At 34.6% G+C, this 20,692-nt stretch overlaps 1 protein-coding gene across 2 annotated transcripts in view; it reads right to left on the bottom strand.

The window, feature by feature from the left end:
* Window positions 1-1,679: 1,679 nt before the first annotated feature.
* The window catches only part of LOC136040595 (presenilin-associated rhomboid-like protein, mitochondrial), a 63,581-nt gene continuing 44,568 nt past the window's right edge, over window positions 1,680-20,692 (bottom strand). The window contains exons 7-9 of one of the 2 annotated variants that reach the window (XM_065724851.1): window positions 17,834-17,935; window positions 8,184-8,281; window positions 1,680-1,795 (exon numbers count right to left, since the gene is read on the bottom strand). In XM_065724851.1, coding sequence (XP_065580923.1) covers window positions 1,702-1,795; window positions 8,184-8,281; window positions 17,834-17,935 — 294 coding nt within the window. In that variant the 3' untranslated portion in view covers window positions 1,680-1,701. Of the gene's footprint in view, window positions 1,796-8,183; window positions 8,282-11,216; window positions 11,415-17,833; window positions 17,936-20,692 lie in introns of those variants that run through there. The other variant, XM_065724852.1, reaches the window with a different exon arrangement.

The following is a 20,692-nucleotide window of genomic DNA, read 5'->3' as shown; positions in this document are numbered from 1 at the left end:
TCTCTAACTAATTTGGGATTTAAAATTGAGATACAGTCACAGATTTGTTCTAGGCTTAACCTAGTTTCAATATTATGCTATAACATTTGTTATCATTTATAAGAAAAACATGAACATGTACTACACTTTTCTATTTATTTATTAGTATTTTTTTGCAACATGGGTTTATTTAAGCTTATTTTATTTTATTTTTTAAGACGTACATGGAAACTAATTCGGATTGGGAAAAAAACTATTAAATAAAATCCTGATATGAGATAGTGTGCATTTTGTGATAAAAAAAAGGACTAAATTATTACTGAATATTAATGGAAATCATGTCATGTATGCTTCTAAAACGTAGACTGTCTGAAAGACGAAGGAGAATTTGATGTTTTCCAGAGGAATTGTCTACAGATTCTTTTGAGTACCCATCTGATCGACCGTATTTCAAACAGTAAACTATACGAAAAATGTAGCTCTATCCTGGGCTATAATGAGAAAAAGGCTGAGATGGCTAGGACACGTTCTATAAATGAGGGATGACCACCAAAGACAATCCTTTTTGGCCAACCCTTTAGGGCCAAACGAAAAGTGGGTCTTCCCCGAATGAGGTGGGATGAAGCTGTAACGAAGGATTTAAAGGACATTGGAACTTCTTTAGAGGGTGTAAAGAGAGAGGCTCTGAATATTATGGGACGGAGAAGCGTGCGTAGGCCTTTTGGCTTCGGGCGGTCAGTGCTGCAGCAGGTTGTTAGTAGTAGTAGTAGCAGCATTAATAAGGAATAGTAAGATTACAACATATTACTGAAAAACAGCAAACTTAGAAAAAAAAAACCACTCAGATTTGGGATTAAAAACCGATAATAAGTGGAATCCCTACTCTTATAATATTTACATATATATCAGACATGTAAACGGGACTGGGACCACTTCCTCTTTAAAAAATGTCCAATCTCACATTTTTTCAGAAATTCTCTACATTTCCCCACAAAATCCATATATATCTTAGAAACCCGAACAAAACTTACCCCACCAACCTTGTTTAAAACCCTGTGTACGTACCTGACATGTGTAAGAACAAAAATCATTAATATGGGTATATCCTTGTGATATACCCATTCCAAATGTTTTAAAGGCACACAAAAGATACAAAACACAGATAATTGGGCCAAAAATCTGTGCTAATTACTTTGCAGTTGGCTCCGTCATAATCCGGTGGTATAAGGCCAATAATCGACTAACAGACTATACTTACAATTAATTTCTAATCAAACACATACAGCAAGCTATAGAACTACCCTCCAGTACTATAGCCTGTCATGTCCCCTAAAATTACCGACTCTAATCGGTATAATTATATAGGAATATTTATCGGTAATTCATCGGTATAACTATAATATCGGTAAAATTATCGACTCTAACCCAAAAAGAAAACTAAGCAACTGTTAGTACCGTTTCGTGAAATGTTACGTTTTTACCATTACAACCATAAAACTGCTTTTAGTCATTGTCCGACATAGTTGCTGTTGTGGTCAGAATGTTTTGTTTTCCTGCAACTTGGATTTGTTTACGCTTATTTGAAAGGTTTTAACTAAAACCCTGATAGGAGACAGGTCTCAGTAGGTTAGGAAACAGTTGCGTTTGATATGCGGTTATTTACCCTATTAAATTAAAACATGTATAAATTCTTAACAAAATCCTATAAAATTTGTATTAATTTCATCGATTATTAAAATTCTCACGCAGATCATGCCACCAACGAATTATAGGACCTCTTCGAGACCATATGTCATCACCGTACTTATACCAGAAACTAAAAAAAAAAAACATTATCGAAACCAAAAAGAATAAAACATTAAAAAAGATTTAATATATAAAAGATTTATAAATTAAAACTAAAAAACTTGGTTTTTAGCTTAAGAGGTTTTCTTTGTGCCCAGCCTGAAGTTTTTTTTAAAGCTTTTAATTAACATATGTTTAGGAGATCAATTTTTCAACGAGAAAATCATCAAGTATCAATTATGTAACAGTTTTTAGGTAACGTATTCATTACATGAAAGTAGTACTTTGGTAGTGTGAAATAGACGTAGACGGGGTCTCAGGATGAGGTTTCACAAGCGAAATTATAATTTAAAGCATAAATTTGTTACTCTAGGATGATATATCAGAGAATTTTTTTGTATCTTGTAGAAGACAAATCAAAGAGTAAAAAGGGCTATAAACGTTAAAAAAATCATTTAAAATACTTTTATCCCAAAGTGAACTAAACAATAAAAAAAACTTCTTCAATACTCAAAAATTAAATTTTTCAAAACTGAAAAAAAATGGTAGTTTCGGAACATTGTATAAGTCAATGAAGACTTTTTTGTGTCAGGATTACCTCACGATTCCATTTTTAATGGAAAAAATTTCAATTTTTGTACCTAGCCGGGAAAAAATTTCAATGCGCATTAAGATAAATCATATATTTCTCTTAATCTGTCACTAAGAAATGGAACCGATCCCAAGGGAAAATATTGACATGTTGCTTTTTTAATAGCCAAAAATAGTCAGTAGTTTATTTTTCGTCACCCTGAGTTAAAGTAATCTGTAATCCGCGTTTTCATAGTATACATTTAGGTACTCGATTTTTTTTGTTTCATTCTATATTATTTGAAGTTTAATTCAAATACAAAACATAGTTTAGCACTATTTTTTTTATCTACAATGATAAATAAATCTACAAGATTATTAAAGCTAGAATTACTGCCATATACTCTATAAAAACGGAAGAGGGTAAAGACCCTTAAACTTAGATAGAATTTAGCTGAAAATCGATTTCAGAGTTACCATTAATCAAGTTAGACAGTTTTTTAAAAATTGTTTTGCTAAATTAATTTTCAACTTGTATTTGAAAAACTTAATTTTAGCTTAATAATCTTTGTTGACTAAATAATTGTAAATTCTATATTGTATTTAAAAACTATTGATGCTTACATTACCATTTCAAAAACATTCCAAAGTATAATCATTATCCATAAAATGTTTCTTAGTCTATTTTATTATTATTTTTGGATAAAAATCAAAGATAATAGGTATAAAATCCATAAAGCAAAAAGTGGCTGCCCAGTCGAGGAATTCAATCATAAATTATCGTGATGCTAAGATGCTAATTAGGCATTACGCAACAAGTTTTTAATTAGAATTTAGTGTGTACAAATGGAACTTGATCACAGGGGAGAGTTAACTACCTAAGAAAAGTTTCACTTATTTATTTCATTTTTGTTTACGTTCTTTCTTTAAATAACGAATCTTTAAATATAAATTTTATATTAAAATAATAAACTGCAAAAATTATCACTGGCAGTTTTTGCAAAAACTTTCTTTAAAGCTTGTGTTTTGTTTCTTTTTCGCAAAAGTGTGGATGTTTTGAATTTTTATAAAAACAAAACATGAATTGCCCAGGAAAGTGTTCTAACCTAGTTTTTTCCCAAAATCTTTGAATGCGGAAGTTCTGATCTCAAAATTTTATGGCTGAATTGTTGGTATTTCAGACATAAAATAAAGAAGGAGAAAAAAAAGAACATTAAGGAAAAATTTTGGTCACAGGAGTAAATACGATTACGTTTTCAAATTAACCTTAATTAAGTTTTTCACAAGAACAAGATTTTTTTTCTTGATAAATCAATGTTTGTTAAGTTTTTACCTGAAATAACGAGCACTATATTTACTTTTCTAAGTGATCGGTCAACAACGCCAATCTTTACTTTTTTTGCATTTATGCCAGAGAGCTACAGCCAAAATATGAAAAAACAAAAATACATCTCCTTAATTTATGTTTTAGTGTCTTTCTCCACTTTCTTCACATCCCTCTTATTTCCATATGATCTACCACTCAAATGCTTCTTGTACAAGCATCTTCTTCTCTCAATTAACATAAAGGCTTTTTCACTAATATTCCTATCTACGTTCCTAACTTTCTCCCCTAAGACACCATCAGCAACTTCATAAATTATTTTCCTAAAATTATTCCATCTATCTTCTATACTGTCAAATTCTAGACAATCCAGTTTCAGACTCAACTGTTCCTCGGAAGGTTTCTCTCCATTTCTCATCTTGAAGTCGACCATCGTCAACTTTCCGGAAGACAGTTCACATTTTAATAGACTTCAGACACTAATAGATGGCTAGATGGTGATCTCTACTTTTATATCAATAAGAGTACTCCTTTATACCCTAGTATCTTCTATCGATCCTGACAGTCTTAGATTTACAATAACACGATCAATAAGATTAGCTGTCTTAATATCCTATGAACATCATATTAATATATTTAGTCATTTATAGTGTATACTGTACTGTATACACTGTATGGTTATGTATGTAATATTATACTGTATGGTTATAACTATATTGTTATACCTACAAAACTGCAGCAGTCTACATCCGTTGCTATTTTCCATAGCAGTGACTAATGACTAATTAGTCACTGCTACGACTAATACTTACAGTTATTAGTCGCAAAATGAGCAACTAGAATTCTATTATTAATACCTTCTCAACCACATGGACAGATAACAGATAGACATATCTATCAACAAATGAACTACCATCATTTTTATACAATCTAATTAAATGGGGGGGGGATTAATGCCGGAATTGCCTCTCACTCAATTGAACTAATTAGCCGTGAATTAAAATGGAATAGTTGTGGGCATCAAGTCATGGCTAATTGTAAAAAAAGCCAAGACAGATAGTCCAATTGAGTGAGAGGCAATTCTGGCATTAACCCCCCCCCCCTTATTAGGATTGTATAAAAATGATGTTAGTTCATTTTTTAATAGATATGTCTATCTGTTATCCGTCCATGCGTCATTCCTAGGACAGTAGAACCAAGGTAGATAGTTCTAGAGCTAAGATAGCGATAGAACCTATAGTTTTCCAAGTGTTTGGTCAAGATAGGCTTACAGGGCCTTATTCCCTGCTTATTCAGCCAATCCTTTCAGCCTGAGTAAGCAAATTTCATATCACCTAACTTCCCCTAGACATGGATTTCTGAAACTCCTAATAAATCCAGTTTCAAACGTTTGAGTTAGATTAGTCACAACGCCAATACGATAGTTGTTTTTTAACGTTGTAACGTTAAAGTTGACGTTTTCATACCTCTTAAATCACTGAAGCTGTTATGGCTTCAGGAAAAGCAATAGATCCCATCAGTGCATATCAGGGAGTAATATATCTTGTCAAGTCTACACGAAGCGCTTACGCTTAGAATAGCAAGGCAATTTCCAGTTGAATGGAGACTTTACGCAGCCCCGGGCACATCAGCCTTTGGAAAATCTTGGTCACTACAGGGTTATCCACACTTGGCGGTACTCTTTTATCTATAAGAGACGACGTCCTACACAAGCAATCTCAAGTCTAATACCTCCGACTGTTTATGTATTCTTTTACAAATATTATTCTATAACTGGAGAGCAGCCCATAATAGATGACTTCAAAAGGTTTTCAGCCCAATAGGTCAACCAAAATAAACAAATCCAGAAAAATATGCATTAACCGGAGTTCAGAGCAGTGGTGGTAGTCTAAAAGTGTACAATTTCCTTTACGGCGCCACTCCTCAAGGACACCCTGTAGCTTCGTTTGCAATCACGGTTCTGATTAGGCCAGCTCGTGAAAGGTCCATCCTGATACCACTGAGGCCACGCAAGAAAGGTTCCCCTTCTTAAGATAGGGACGAGAGAAGAGGCTTATGACAGATCAAAGACCCCAAACCATCTTACAAAACCGGAACAGCTCCAACCTTTTACAAGCAGCCTATCCTCATGAGGGTCATAAGAAAAAATTATTACTAAAACAATCTTTATTTCATAATGTACACAAAATCATAGTCAACAGATTTTCTGGGTTGTTTTCCATTTCAGTCACATTTTTTTCCAATTTTCTATGTGCGCACTCATGCCTTAAATTTTGGCGATACCATCTACATAATTGGAAATAAAATACCATCGATATTTTTATGGTATCAAGTTTTACCAATTTAACAAATCGACAATCTTACTTAAAAAGTGCTATCTATAACATTCCATATATGTTTGATCTATTGCATAAATGTGGAATTCAAATAAAATCCGTTAAATTTTTAAAGCGCTCTCTTCATGGATCGAAAATTTAGATGGCGCTTGTCACTGAAATGCGAATGGACCAGGTAAAATGAACAGACAAAAACACATTTATAAAAATAAGCAAAGGTGAGCAAAATGTGAATTAAACTGGTAGCAACCCAGAAAATCTTTTTACTATGAGTTTTGTGCATATTATGAAGTAAGAATTGTTTTATTTACATATTCCCTTTTGAAGAGGGCAACCACTAAGTAAATATACTAAAAAAAATAATATAAACAATAATGACAATTTTAGAAATAATATGACAGTATAACAGACTAAATGATTGATAAATTGCTGTATAAAGCATTAAAATCCTTAAATCGTAAGGTTTTTATAAATAGCTTTTGTTTTCACTCGGAGACGCTTGCGATTACGATTCACTGATTTCTGACAGAATTTAGCTTTGTGTTGGTTTGCAAATTCGCATCAAAATGTAAGTACATAAAAATCAGAACTTGCCAATAAAAAAAATAAAATAAAGTTGCCAAAAGAAAATAATGTTTGCAAATAAGCAATCTGGAGTTACAAGAAATGCAAAGTGCATAAATCGTAATTATGATCATAAAAATAGTCCATTTATTCTATTTTGACAATCAAGATGACTTAAAACTATGAAAGAAATTAGAAGATAGTTGTGACTATGTAGTATAGGCTAGATACTTTAGATCTATCTAGATACAGTCTAGATAGAGTGTTTTGTTTACGGATGTTCATACTGCAATTTTGCCTTCATGAACTCGCAAAGCAACAATTTAGATTTTTATATAAATTAGATATTAATTTTAATTTTACTGATGAGAAGTTACAAAGCAGGGACCTTTATAGGAACTTTCAACTTTAGAAAGCTTCCTCATGTGGCATGTCTCAAGAGAGTCCCTATATACTTCAACGGAGTAATGAATTAAGGTTTGGCTTAGATATAGTTCGAATTCTTTACTTGAGATAATCAGTCCTTTATCAGGGACTTTATCAGACCTTCACACATAAGGGATGGAGAAGAGGAGCAAACTTTATCAAGACCTTCACACATAAGGGATGGAGAAAAGGAGCAAACTCATTCCCCCCTTCCAGTTTGGATGCTCTATGAAGATAACTTGGAGGTTCACATTGCAATTTCAGCCTTGCAGACCTTTGAAGCAAAAATTTGAACTTGTTTGAAATTTTAGAAATTACTTATAATTTTGACTAATGAGGAGTACAGGGACCTGCGAGACGGAGGGTTAAAGGGTAGGGAGTTGTATGAATATGGAATTATGGGGTGGTTATATGTAGGGATATGGCAGATGAGCTTACATGTTCTCCCATCCCCAGCCTGGATGCTCTATGTAAATAATTTAGAGGTTCACATTGCTATTTTAGCCCATCAAGCCTCTGAAGGAACAATCTGGACTTTTATAAAATTATAAATAACTTATAGTTTTGACTGGTGAAAAGTGCAGAGACCTATGAGACGGTGGGGTGGGAAGTCATGTGGATATGGAGCTATGGCTGGGGATGGGTGATGAATCCAGTGGAAACCAACTTTTGGACTACAACTGACCACTTTCTTCCAGGTATAAACAGTAAATGAGATAATAAGTGACTCAGGGAATGTATTATACCTTTATGAATTCAAATTACATATTTCACTAATTCAATAGCAACGTATTACTCACTACTGAGTAATAATACTCAGTATTATTCACTCACTAGTGACAGTATTATGCCCTCAACTCCATATATGTAAGCAAGATACACTATCGAACATTTCCAACTTTGTCAACAAAGAAAACTTTTTTTCGCGGTCAACGGTTAGCAACGAAAAGTCTTTCATACTTAATAAAGTGATAGAAAACTTAAAAAAATAACTTACAATCCAAAAAGAGATCCACCGAAATAAGCAACATTCTACACAGAACAAGCCTTGAACAGCAATGCCACAATTAGCAATAACAGTCTACACACTCTCAGTATTGTGGCCTTAGTGGTAACGGTCTATATGCTTTAGGCATATAGGGCAGTATGAATTCGAGTTAGAATTCAGTTACACCAAAAGATAGAAAAAAACAACTTACAATCCAAACAAAGAGCCACCTAAATGAGCAGCATGATCAAACAACTTCCACCGGAAAAGTAAACCCGCAACATCTAATCCAATAGCTCCCATTAAGGCCTGAAACGAAAGCAAATATCAATAATAAACATAACCCATGTGCATTCTCCCCAACCACCTTCTAAATTCTCTTTGAAATTCTACTCTTTCGGCGTTTTGCTCTACCTGTTGTGGGTTGTGTCAGAAAGACTTTTCACAAGCCCCACCGACGATGTTTTGATTTAGTGGAAAAGATTAACCTCTCAGTTGGTTATGTCCTTAACGCTGCATGGAAATTTGCGAAATCAGAAGTTACAACTAGTAACGATGTTTATTTGTGAACTCCATAGTGAAGGCAAGTAGGTACAACTTTTTGTGGTCGAGTTTTCATCACCTGGTAAAATCTGCAACTAAATAAAAAAAATTTAATAAAATTATTCGATTTGTGACTTAAATCACAATGTGACCACAAAATTCACTAAAAAGTGAATCAAATATTCTGTTTGCGAAAATTCAAGAAAAGATACAAATAAAACAATAAATTAGGAATTTACTGTATTATTAGTAATTAATTAATAAATAATATGTAAGTAATTAATTAGGTCTCTAAGTAATTATAAATCAAATAGTACATTTGATGAAATTGTTGGTTCTGCCAATTAGGTCTGTGATTCCTAACTGGATGTTTTTCTTGTTTTAACTCTGAGAAAAGAAATGCACTGTGCCCACATTGCTCTTTACTTAGGCAGCGCTATTGCGCTGCCTATGATGTTGTAATGAATATTTTGCCACCACCCGGACAAGTTTTTCACTTCTCGGGATGATCACTAAACTGTAGTTGTTGTTTCTTTATTATAATAAATTTCTTTTACCTTCAAAAACTCTTGAAGTTGACTGTTTTGGAGGAAGTAGGTTAAACAAAAAAAAATTACAAGATTAGTAATTATGGCCTCTTGGGATATAAACAGGACAGGACATTTGATGAAACTGCTTGCTAATAGGTCTCTGACGCCAATTAGGAATTGTGCTGTAAACTGAATACTAGCATTTTTCTTTTTTTTTGGTCTTGTTCATTATATAAACTACAACTAGATGCAAATGGTATTGGTTCACATGGTCTACTTCAGATGGTTTCCAAAAATTTCATTTCCAAAAACTTCCCCAAAAATTTCCAACTTCATTTCCGAATACTAAATTAAACACTATAAACTCCGTTTTTGTCCTAAAAAATCAAGGTGCCACTATTATGCATGAGATATCTTTGATTTGCGAACAACATGCCTTTAGACTGTTTGGCACAAAAACACAATTAATGCACAGCAGTTTGTTGGATTTGCCTCTTTTTGCAGAATATTCCTTCAGCAGTCAAGCAGAGTCATTGCAAAGAGGGCACTAAGAGAAAGAATAATCCCTTTGTAGCTCAACATTTGCTCTTGATTTTCTTCCTTTCCTATAGAAGTAAAATTATTCCTGCATGTTACTCCTTTGGAACCCATTCTATGGGCATTATTAGAGAGAAAAGTATCTGTAGCCAAAGCATCCGTGGTGATGTATTCTTCAGGAGATCAGCTGAATTCCATATTCCTGCGGCTCTGCTGTTTTTCAAATACTTTGTTGCAGACTGGATTTCTGCTACCACGAAAGGAATTTCACTTTCATCTGTTGGTGGTTCACAAGGTGTTTTTTTTTTTTTTTTTTTTTTTTTTTTTTTTTTTTTTTTTTTTTTTTTTTTTTGTCTTGTTCATTATATGAACTACAACTAGATGCAAATGGTATTGGTTCACATGATCTACTTCAGATGATATCGGTTTTACAGCGTCAGTACCAAAAATGGTGCTAGGCACCCCCAAGATATTTCCCCCTCCCACGAAAAATTCCACTGCATGCGAAATTGAGCAGCTACATAGAAAGTACAAAATGGATATCTCGAAATGTAGATCATATATCCTAAGGGGTAACAAAATGACCATACAACTGATATTTCTGAAATTTAACAACCTTTTTTAGTAGCAAAATAGAAAAATAAAAACGACTAGAAATCAACGTTTCACGACATTTTCTGAGCAAAAATCTGAACGAAACCAATCAGATCAGTAGACAATGCTCTAGCGCTACCTGTAGCAAAGTACTACACTGTTAGTATATCCACTAATCCTTCAATATTACCATTTACTTATTTTTTTTTTTTTTTTTTTTTTTTACAAGACACACTTCACATGCAAGGGATTGTCATATAAACTTTGGAGGAGGTTCATTTGATTGGAAATAGAAAGTTTTAGCGCCTTTTTAAGTGTCAAAAGTGATCAGTGTTCAACCAGCCTATCCCCGGCATATTTATTAGAACTTTAAATTATGATAAACCAAATGGGTATCTCAAAATTTCATACGGATGTCTATGGGGAAAAAAGGGGAATGGGAAAGGGGCTAGTTGCAATCCAATTTGTTTGGTTACTTAAAACAGCACTTAAACTTTTAAATTTTGTTCGAATGAGCCCACTCATGATCTAATAGGACACTTGATTGATACGATCATTCCTGAAAACAAACACAACATACTGTGATCTTTTCGGAAAAAAAAATACAACATGTCAAATTTTTGTAAATGAGAGCTTGAAACCTCTACAGTAGGGTTCTCTGATCGTTTTGTAGTTAGGGAGAGGCAGGCGCGTCAAATAGTGCATTTTAATGCAAAAATGTCCTCACTCTCATTGAGCCTTCAGATAAGTACAGAAGTAGTTCTAAGGAAGGAGAGGTAAAAATTGATATATAATAACTCTTGATTTCCAGGAATATTCCTGGTCTATACCGTTATTATGAAAGTGAAGAGTAAGATTAAAACCTAAAACTAGCAGAAATTATTCCACATAGGAGGCGGGCTGTTCCCTCCTTATCTCCGAAGTATTATTAGTAAAGACGGTAGGAGCAGTGAAGATGTTAAGAGTATAATAGCCAAGGCTCAAGGTGTTTTTTCACAGTTAAAAAAGTTTGGAAGAATATCAAAATAAGTATGCATACCAAGATTGGAATATTGGAAGCTACAGGACAGTTGTCAAGTAGAAGGGCTCTGAAGCATGGGCGCTCCGAAAAGTAGATGAAGATTTGATAGATGTTTTCCAGAGAAATTACCAACGGATTGTTCTGGGCATTCGGCTGACTCACCGTATTTCAAACAGTAGGCTGTATGAAAAGCGTGGTTCAATCCAGCTTTCCAAGGCTATAATGAGAGAAAAGTTGAGATTGCTAGCGCACGTTCTGCCGATGAAGGATGATATTTTACTAAAGATTGTCCTTTTCGGCGAACAGTTGGGATGGGAGGATTTCATAAAGAAAGATTTGAAGGAAATAGATACCTCCTGGGAGGGTTTAAAGAGGGAGATTTTGAATATTTTGGGATGGAGGAGGAGGGTGCGTAGCTGTGTTGGCCTCAGGCGGCTGGGTGCTGCTGTTTATTAGTAGTAGTAGTTGTGGTGTCAATTGTTATATGATATGGATCTACAATAAAGTAGTAATGCTCTGGTCACGTACTCCTAAATTCTATATCAGGTAACTTTAAATTCGAGTCTGGTTCCCGATTCGTTTTGTACCGGTATTGTGGTGCCTGTAATAACTAAGGGTAAAGATTCCTTTGAATTTCGTTCTTACGACGATAAAATTGGCGGTATCAAATTGGGGATTATAAAATTGGGGATTTACATGAAATAAACAGAGAAGTTGTACTCTTACAATATTTTCTTATTACATGTATTCTTAGGGAAATCATATTTTACTTAGGGAAATTAAGTTTTGTCGGCCGAAGTATATTTACTTGTCTACATACTTTCCATCGAGCACATATACACACAGATGGGCAAAATTTAACTCGTTAAACTCCTTACGGGTAGGTTTTAGATTAGACTTTTGGGCTTCTAAAGTAACTATACTTTTAAAACAAGTGTTATCATTCATTTTATTAGATAAGGGTTTCATTTAAGTATGTGTCCACTCCCATCAAAAAAGTAAAAAGAAAATTCTTTCCTTTATTATTTAATCGTGGAACTAATTTTTTTTTTTAATATTTATCATAATACCGCATCTTACTTAAACTTACAGAGTAATTAGTAAATATTATTCTTCTTCCTTGAATTGGCAGTTTGAATTCAAAAAAGGAAATAGCAGGGAACAAATCCATAGTCTAATAACTAATCTTTTAATGGAATTTAGGGAGCTTCGGAAGCATTTTTGGGCATGCGTAAAGCATTCGACTTTAGTATACATTCGCATTTGCTACTTTTGACCTTTCAACTGTTACATGTAGCACAAGTATAAAAAGAAAGCTTCTGAATTAAGGTACCTGGCAATGTCGTATCCAGGATTTTATTTTTCGGGGGTGTTTTACAAAAGCATGTTTTTCTGGGGGGAGGGTCGCATAAAACCCTCAAAAACGCATAACATATTTTTTTACATCGATTTTGTTATGTTTTTACGAGTCAGACAAACATTTTAGGGGGAGCGGGGTTTAAACGCCTAACCCTCCCCCATGGGTGCGGCCTTGGTACCTTATATTTTATAAATTCTGGTAATGTATTTTATGAATCTTTTGCCTCATAAGTGTGCTACTTTTTGCCTGTGATGACTTTTTTATGGCTCTTATTCCTCTGCAATAAGGTATTAGATAAGGTGTCATTACTTCTCCACCACTTTATATTAAAGCCCTTTATGATATATTGGGCCACTAGCTGTATATATCGCGATTTTCAGTGCCAAATCGAGTCTTACCGATTCGGATAATACATAGTCTTTTTGTAAATCATAGGGAGACCAATAGTAAAAAGTAAAAAGCGATATGGGAACAATCTATTATTTAATTATTTTCTTTTTAGACAAGGCCACTATGCATAGAAGGAGTTTGAGATAGCTATTTTGTTCAGCGTAGTTGAGAGATCTAGTAATAATGTCTTACAGGATGACAAAACCCCTACATTCCCCAGGGCAAGGGTTTTAAGTTATGCTCTTGGCGCATAAACGGTTTTTATGGAAAGAGTGGTCGTAAAAATTTCGGAGGGGACTCATTGGATTGAAAATAAGAAGTTTTAGTGCCATTTTTTAAGAGTCAAAGTGATCGTTGAGGGCAAATAACCCCTCTACGCCCCATTTCCCCAAATGGACCGAATAGAAATTGGAGATAGCCATTTGTTCAAAAAATAGTCCAAAATAACATAACAAGGCCTTCAGGGTTGACACAACTCCCCAGAGACTGGGAGCAAGGGTTGTAAATTATACCCAGGGAGCACATAAGGTTTTTATGGAAGGGGTGGTCGTCTGAACTTTAGAAGAGACGCATTTGATTGGAGATGTAAAGTTCTGGTTCCCTTTTAAGAATCAAAAGTTGTGGAAAACAACTAGCTCGCCCCTTCCTTACGCCCTCTTTCCTCCAACCGCATAAGATCGAAATAGTGAGATAACCATTCTGTTCACAATAGTCCAAAGAGCATATAACAATTTCTTTAGGGTGTACACCCCCCGAGCCTAGGGTAAGGGCTGTGATTTATATCCCGTAGCATACAAGGTATTTGTGGAACAGGTGGCCACATAAACTTCGGATCGGATGGGGCTAAATTGATTGGAAGTCGGAAGTTCTAGTGACCTTTCTCAGAGTCAAAATGAGTGAAGGGGTGCCAGCCCCCTCTCCAAGCAAATTATAAGAGAGATGATCAAAAAGACAACATTTTCATGCTAGCACTACTACTGCAAGTACCACCAATACCACTGCAAGTACTACCACCACCCCCGCAAGTACCACCCCTAGTACTGATACCAATACTACTACTACCACACTACTCCATTTAAAATATTGAAAGAAAATTTGAACTAAATCGAAAGACACTATGTGCATACAGTGTAAAAAGAGCTTATCTCAAGGATTAATTTGGATATTATGTTAGAGCTTTTAGAGAACACTTAAAGGAGAAGATAATCTGACGGAAAGATGATATGTGCACCCTACAACTAACACTACTATAACTACAACATTTAGGACATTTCTAGAAATGATAAGGGAGATGATCAAAAAGGCAATCTCTGCATGCTACCATTATTACTACAAGTACCACCTCTGCTGTTGCTACCAATACTACTACTACTACTACTACCACATTGCTTAATTTACAATATTGAGGGAAAATTTGGACTAAATCAAAAGACGCTATTTGCATGTACATTGTCAAAAGAACGTATCTGAATAATAAATTTGTGTATTAAGTTTGAACTTTTAGAGAATCACTAAAGGAGAAGATCATCTAACCAAAAGACAATATGTGTGCTCTACTACTAGTAGTACAATCCCAGCTACATTTAATACTACTACTACTTCAACCACTACTTCAATTGCAACTACTTGTATGGTAAAGAGCACTGAGATGAAAATCTCATGAAGTATATGAACATACAGGTTATCAAAAGGACATAAAAGCAATGCGGCTTATTGTATTAACTTAAAACTTCTTGACTTGATGAGAAGAATGTGCAACTGACCAAAAGACGTTAAGTAAATACTACTGCCGCTACTAGTACTACCCCTATTACTGTTAATACTACTACCAGTAATACCAGTACTACTACGACTACTATTACAACTATGCTTAGGGTTATGAAGGTGAAATTTTCTAGGTATTTTGAGGGAGAAATTGAACTGAATCAAAGCACACCGTCTGTATGCAATTTGTGAAAAGGGCCTAAAAACAATATCTTAGGAAAAGTTTGTTGTGTAAAGTTGACACTAACAGCGCTTGTTGTGGAGGACGTTGAGCAACCAAAAGAAAATGTTTGCATCCTAATGATACTACTTCTATTCATACTACTTCTTCCACTGCTACTACTTAGATAACTTCGAAGACCACACTGCCTTTCCATGACGAAAGTAAAACAGTTCAAAATAGGGATGAAACCTTTTAATTGACAGTAAACAGATATAATATTTTTTAACTGGATATTTCGAACACATATACAGTGTTCATCATCAGCAGTAAAACTGATGATTATTATTGCTGATGATGAACACTGTATATGTGTTCGAAATATCCAGTTAAAAATTTTTATATCTGTTCACTGTCAATTAAAAGGTTTCATCCCTATTTTGAACTGTTTTACTTTTGCTACTACTGCCACTAAAGCTAAGACTACTAGTATTAATTCTACTGCTACTAAAACTAAGGGCATTAAGGCGAAAAATTTGGGAAACATTGAAACTGTATGGAACTAAATTGAAACACACTATGCCCATACAGGTTGTGAAGGGGACGTATCAGAAATGCGTCACGCACGGTTATTAAGTTGAAACTTTCAGCGTGTGTTGAAGGGAATGTTGAAGAAACCAAAGGTGCTATGCGCATACTACTACTAATGCTACTACAACTTAGCGACGCAAGCTAAGAGAATTTAAGGTGAAGCTTTTAAGGAATATTTAGGCGGATGTTAAACTAAATCCAGACAAAGTATGAGCATGCGGATTTTCTTAAAGATGAAAAAGCAATATTACAAGAACAGCTTATATAAATAAGATAGAGCTTTAACGGTAAGTTGTGGCGGATTTTGAACTAGGCAGAATGCACTATGTGTATAGCATTGATACTACCACTACAGTTACTGTAATTAATGAGGCTAAGGGTATTAAAGTGAAACTTTTAGAGAACATTTAAGAGGAGTTTCAATTAAACGAAAAAACTATACTCACGCAGATTTCCAAAAGAACATAAAAGCAATATCACAGGCAGCGCCGCTCTGTAATGGCTAGACATATCATTGAAACTCTTAAAGGAGCTAATTCAATTGGAAATTAAGTTCTAGTGCCCTTTTTAAGAGTAAAAAAAGATTGGAGGGCAAGCAGCCTTTCTCCCAGTCCCATTCATTTACCAAACACATCCAGTCAAAATTTTGAGACAAACATTTTATTCAGAAGAATAGAACGGTCTAGAAAGTATATCCCTTGGGATAATGACTAAATCGAACCCCTACAATTACGCAATTGGCATATTATGCTTGAAAACTAAATCAAAAGGCACTCTATGTCGGTTGCCAATAAGACACTTCAGCAATATACCGAGAAGGATAGGGTATATTAAGCTGAAACTTTCGGGGCTACTACCATTACTACTTCTGCTCTTAAGAATTAAATAGATCAATGGAGTCCAGGTATGTCCAGGTTGTCAAAGAGCATAGACAGAATTGCTTGGGAATTCTATTAGTTTTATTTTTCAGGTCAACTTGAGGAGGTATAAAATTAAATCAAACAATACTATTTGTGTCCGGATTAAAAATTGTTGAAAAAAATTTCTACACAAATATTAAATCAAAATATAGACTCTTATAGAAAAAAACCAAAAGATATAGAATTTTACTGTTTCTTCATGAAAATGACTATGTCAATAAAAAAACGAACAGATATTAAATTCAATAATTTTTACCACATAATAGATTTTTCAAAGAAAAGTAAAGATTGGGAAAAGTAAAAAAGTAAAGAAAAGCGAGAAGTAAAGTGATAAAAGTAAAAGGAGAACATAATTTGTGCTTTATTGAAAACAAAATACATTTAAAATTTTATCACTTTTTTGACTTTAATAAACACACAATTATTAAAACTTTGAGGAATAAATATCAGCATATGTATATTAGACTGGCAATACATAGTCAATGTTTTTTTTTTTTTCAATAAAGTCGAAACTGTGTTTTAGTCTTGAGGAGACATGGAGGTTGTTAGCCCTACTCATGTTAATTTCTGCTCGTTTTGAGTAAGACTTGGTTGTTTATTGTCACTTCTGTTCGTTTTGGGTTTCATTTATTTATTGATGGTGATTTGTGGTAGTTTTACACATGGAAGATTATTTGACTTTATTTCAGTTCATTTTGGTTTAATGGAGCTCTTTACTTTTCTTTCAAAAGTTTTTTTTTTGCAAAAGTTTTTAGATCTATTCGAGGGAGCTTATTGGACGTGCTTAGAGGATGCGACTCTGGCGTACAATTTGCATTTGCAAATTTCAGCTCAGGGTTGAGGTCTTGACCTCGAAGTATGTATAGGAAGCTCCAGAATTAAAGGACCTGGTAATTTATAAATTCGGGTAATTTATTTATGAGCCTTTTGCATGTACAAAACCTGACGTACAATTTTCATTTGCTAGTTCAACTCAGGGTTGAGGTCTTGACCTCGAAGTATGTATAGAAAGCTTCAGAATTAAAGGACCTGGTAATTTATAAATTCGGGTAATTTATTTATGAGTCTTTTGCCTGTACAAAAAGTATTCCTCTCCGCCTCCTTTTATAGTGGTAACATACAACCACTAGCTTTATTAATTGCGAACTTGATTTTAAGTGCTGAATATACTAAAAGCGATTTATCATTTAATGCTAGTAAAAGTGTCTTACTTGTTTTTGACCCCCAAGACTCAGAGTGATGCCTCCGAGTACGATAAACTGTTATACAACAATTTGGTTTCAGCCATATCTGGATACAGCGGGGAAGAAGGCGTCGGTTATCTTCTGTCCTGAGGTAAGGAAAAACATACCAAGAAAAACGAGAAAATTAGTTTTCTAAAATACACCCTTCCGACGTTTGTAACCTCCTCCCCCTACGAAGAAACCAAGGTAAGAGTTATTCAGACTTACAGTTTGCGCGGTGAAGCTAAATCCAGGTAAAAATACTAACTCCAGCTTCGAATTAGGCATCTGACAGCACATGAACGCAAAAATGGATAAAATGGCACCTGACTGAAAATAAAAAACGGTCAAATTAATAAATTAAATTACATTAAATTAAATAAATTAAATTAAATTACATAAATTAAAAACATTTTTTTCATGACAAAAATGTAAACGCAAACGGGAAATAGGATAGGTTCCAAATAAACTAATAGTTGAGATAGTTTACTACTAGGAAATGACAAACCAATAATGTGGAATTGTAGAAAGATCTCAGGTAGGGGAGCTAATTCACGAAAATATAGGAGGGGGAAGGCATGGATTATTTTTTTACGTAGATATACAAAAATCATACTTTTCAAAATCTAGGGGTTCCCGATTTTTTCAATGAAAATACCGAAAAAAATGTTTTCAAAGTCTAGGAGGGCAATTGATCTCCCTCCTAATAGGCACCCCTGATCCTATATTCCAGGCCATCAACATCTTTCCTTCCCTATTTGTTGTTTATATTTTTCTTGAAATTAGTTACAAAGGAGCTAAAGGCCCAAGTTACGGCGCGTTATTTGCCAGGGTGGCAAATAACGTCTTATTAGATATGCCATTATATGCCAGGGTGGCCGGTGTTATTTGCCAAGGTTTGCCAGGGTGAAAGGCTCCAGCAAGTGGAGAGACAAAAATAATCTATTGAAGCTGTGTTTTCGTTGCATACGAGGAATAGATACGAAGTTTCAGAAGAATATGATAAAGCCGAATCGAATTAAGTTTTGAAGTTTAAGCCAACTCGGCAAGGTTGAATATAAAATTAGTAAATCTAAAGTTTAAATATCCAATTCAAAAATTTCTTCCAAGTTCATAGAGCCAATTCGAAGAAGCTAATCCAAAGCGGAAAATTACAAATCAAAATGTTGATTCAGAAGCAAATAAAATTCTACTAAGTATTTCATCGAGCTGACTTGTAAAAGCAAAGCGTTATGGACTACACCAGCTTATAATTAGTTAATTAATAAGTTAATTTAATAATTAGTTAATTTTTAATTAACTCTAAAGCCGATTTAAAAACAAACAAAAAGCTGATTTAAGGCGTAAAAACATGACTTACAGCTCTAATTGAAACTGCCAATTTTAATTTTGGTATAGACTTCTTTTGATTGAGTTTTTAAAGCCGAACTGTAATTGGAAAGTAAAGTAAGTAAAGCTTATAAAATACAATTACTTACGATAAAATTTCAACTCTAGCCAATCCTAAATTCCAAATTCTAAGAAAACTTAGTACCCTATTTGAATTATGGTATGGATTTCTTTTGATTGAGTTTTTAAAGCCGAACTGTAACTGGAAAGTAAAGTTAGTAAAGCTGATAAAATACAATTAGTTCCGATAAAATTTCAACTCTAGCCAATCGAGAGCAGTGCTAAATATGCTTGCTCAACAAATCGTCACCTGAAAATAGTTTTGCCGAATCTGTTTTTCCAAAAACGGGAGATAAATGAGTTTGAAAACTTTGAAAGTTTTATCTCAGAATTGGGTATAGCTAGAGCGTTGATTTTTGTTTCAAAATTAAGAAGAAATATCACTTATATCGTTGTGCTTATTTTTATTGGTCTACGGTAAGCCACTCCTAAGACAGAATGGAATGAATATCAATTCCGGTAAAATCACCTGAAAATTCCGCAGCATAGGTAAGATATGGCAAAACGGAATTGGCCCAGTCTGAATTAGAAATGCGACTTTCGGCAAAAAGTATTTCGACTGATAGACAAGTTCAATTTCGACAATTAACTGGGAGTTTTACAGAGATCAGTGAAAGGTCTCACTTACCAAAAAGCACCTTAGAATTTCAAGTTTTAACCTTCGGAGGCAGAGCCTACTTCGGGCCAAGCTGTGATTTCAGCTTAAGTACTAGGTACCTCCGTTTTGTAGCAATCATTAATAAGCCGTTTAACATATGCCACATTAACTGTTGGCATTAAACCAGAGCCGTATCCATGATTTTTTTCCAGGGGGGGGGGGGTTACAAAAAAGAATTAAAAAAACGCATCACAAATTTGGTTATATGCATTTTTGTTTACATTTTTACGATCCGGATAAACATTTGGGGGTGGGGGGGGGAGTCCAAACCCCTTAACCCCCTCCCCCCTAGATACGACCTTGCAAGAAACAGTAAAGCAATTTAACGTATTTTATTTTTACTGTTGGCAAACCAACTACTGTACTAGAAGGTACAGGACGCAGAAGCCTTTCCACAACCTTCACTGCTGGCACTTTTGGCAATGGCCTTCTCTGGTGCAATATGGTGCAAAATTAAACTAGCCTCTGGTGCAATCAGCGCTCCCATAGGAGTAGTACCCGCAAACGAAATTTTACAGAATACCCTTTTACATAGTCCTTGCTTAAACTGTAGTAACTTCACCTTTGAAAATGGCACTAGGCTAAAGTCGATCTCCTGAATCGTGGAGTGGCCATACTCAAAATGAAGGCCGTATCAAGGGGAGGGGGGCTAGGGGATCTGTACCTCCTTCCCCGAAATATTTTACCGAGTCGTAAAAACGCAACGAAAATGAATATAAGCAAAATTTGGATGCCTTTTTTGAAATTTCTTTATACCCAGCCCCCGAAAAAAATCCTGGATACAGCCCTGCTCAGAATACTTCATTATTATACTCTGGGCGTGTGAATGCGTCTTCAGGATGTCTTGCATCATTTTGCTCATTATTTGATTACGATTTTGAGAGGCACAAGAAGCTGACCATGTAACCAACTTTCTGACCATGTAAAGTTGAGCTTTTTGTTCAGCAAATCAGAGACTTTTGACAGAACGACAAAACCGC

This window comes from Artemia franciscana, chromosome 21 (genome assembly GCF_032884065.1).
Source record: "Artemia franciscana chromosome 21, ASM3288406v1, whole genome shotgun sequence".
NCBI lineage: Eukaryota > Metazoa > Arthropoda > Branchiopoda > Anostraca > Artemiidae > Artemia > Artemia franciscana.
The sequence above is the reverse complement of the archived record's forward strand: the minus strand, read 5'-3'. Positions and strand labels throughout refer to the sequence as shown.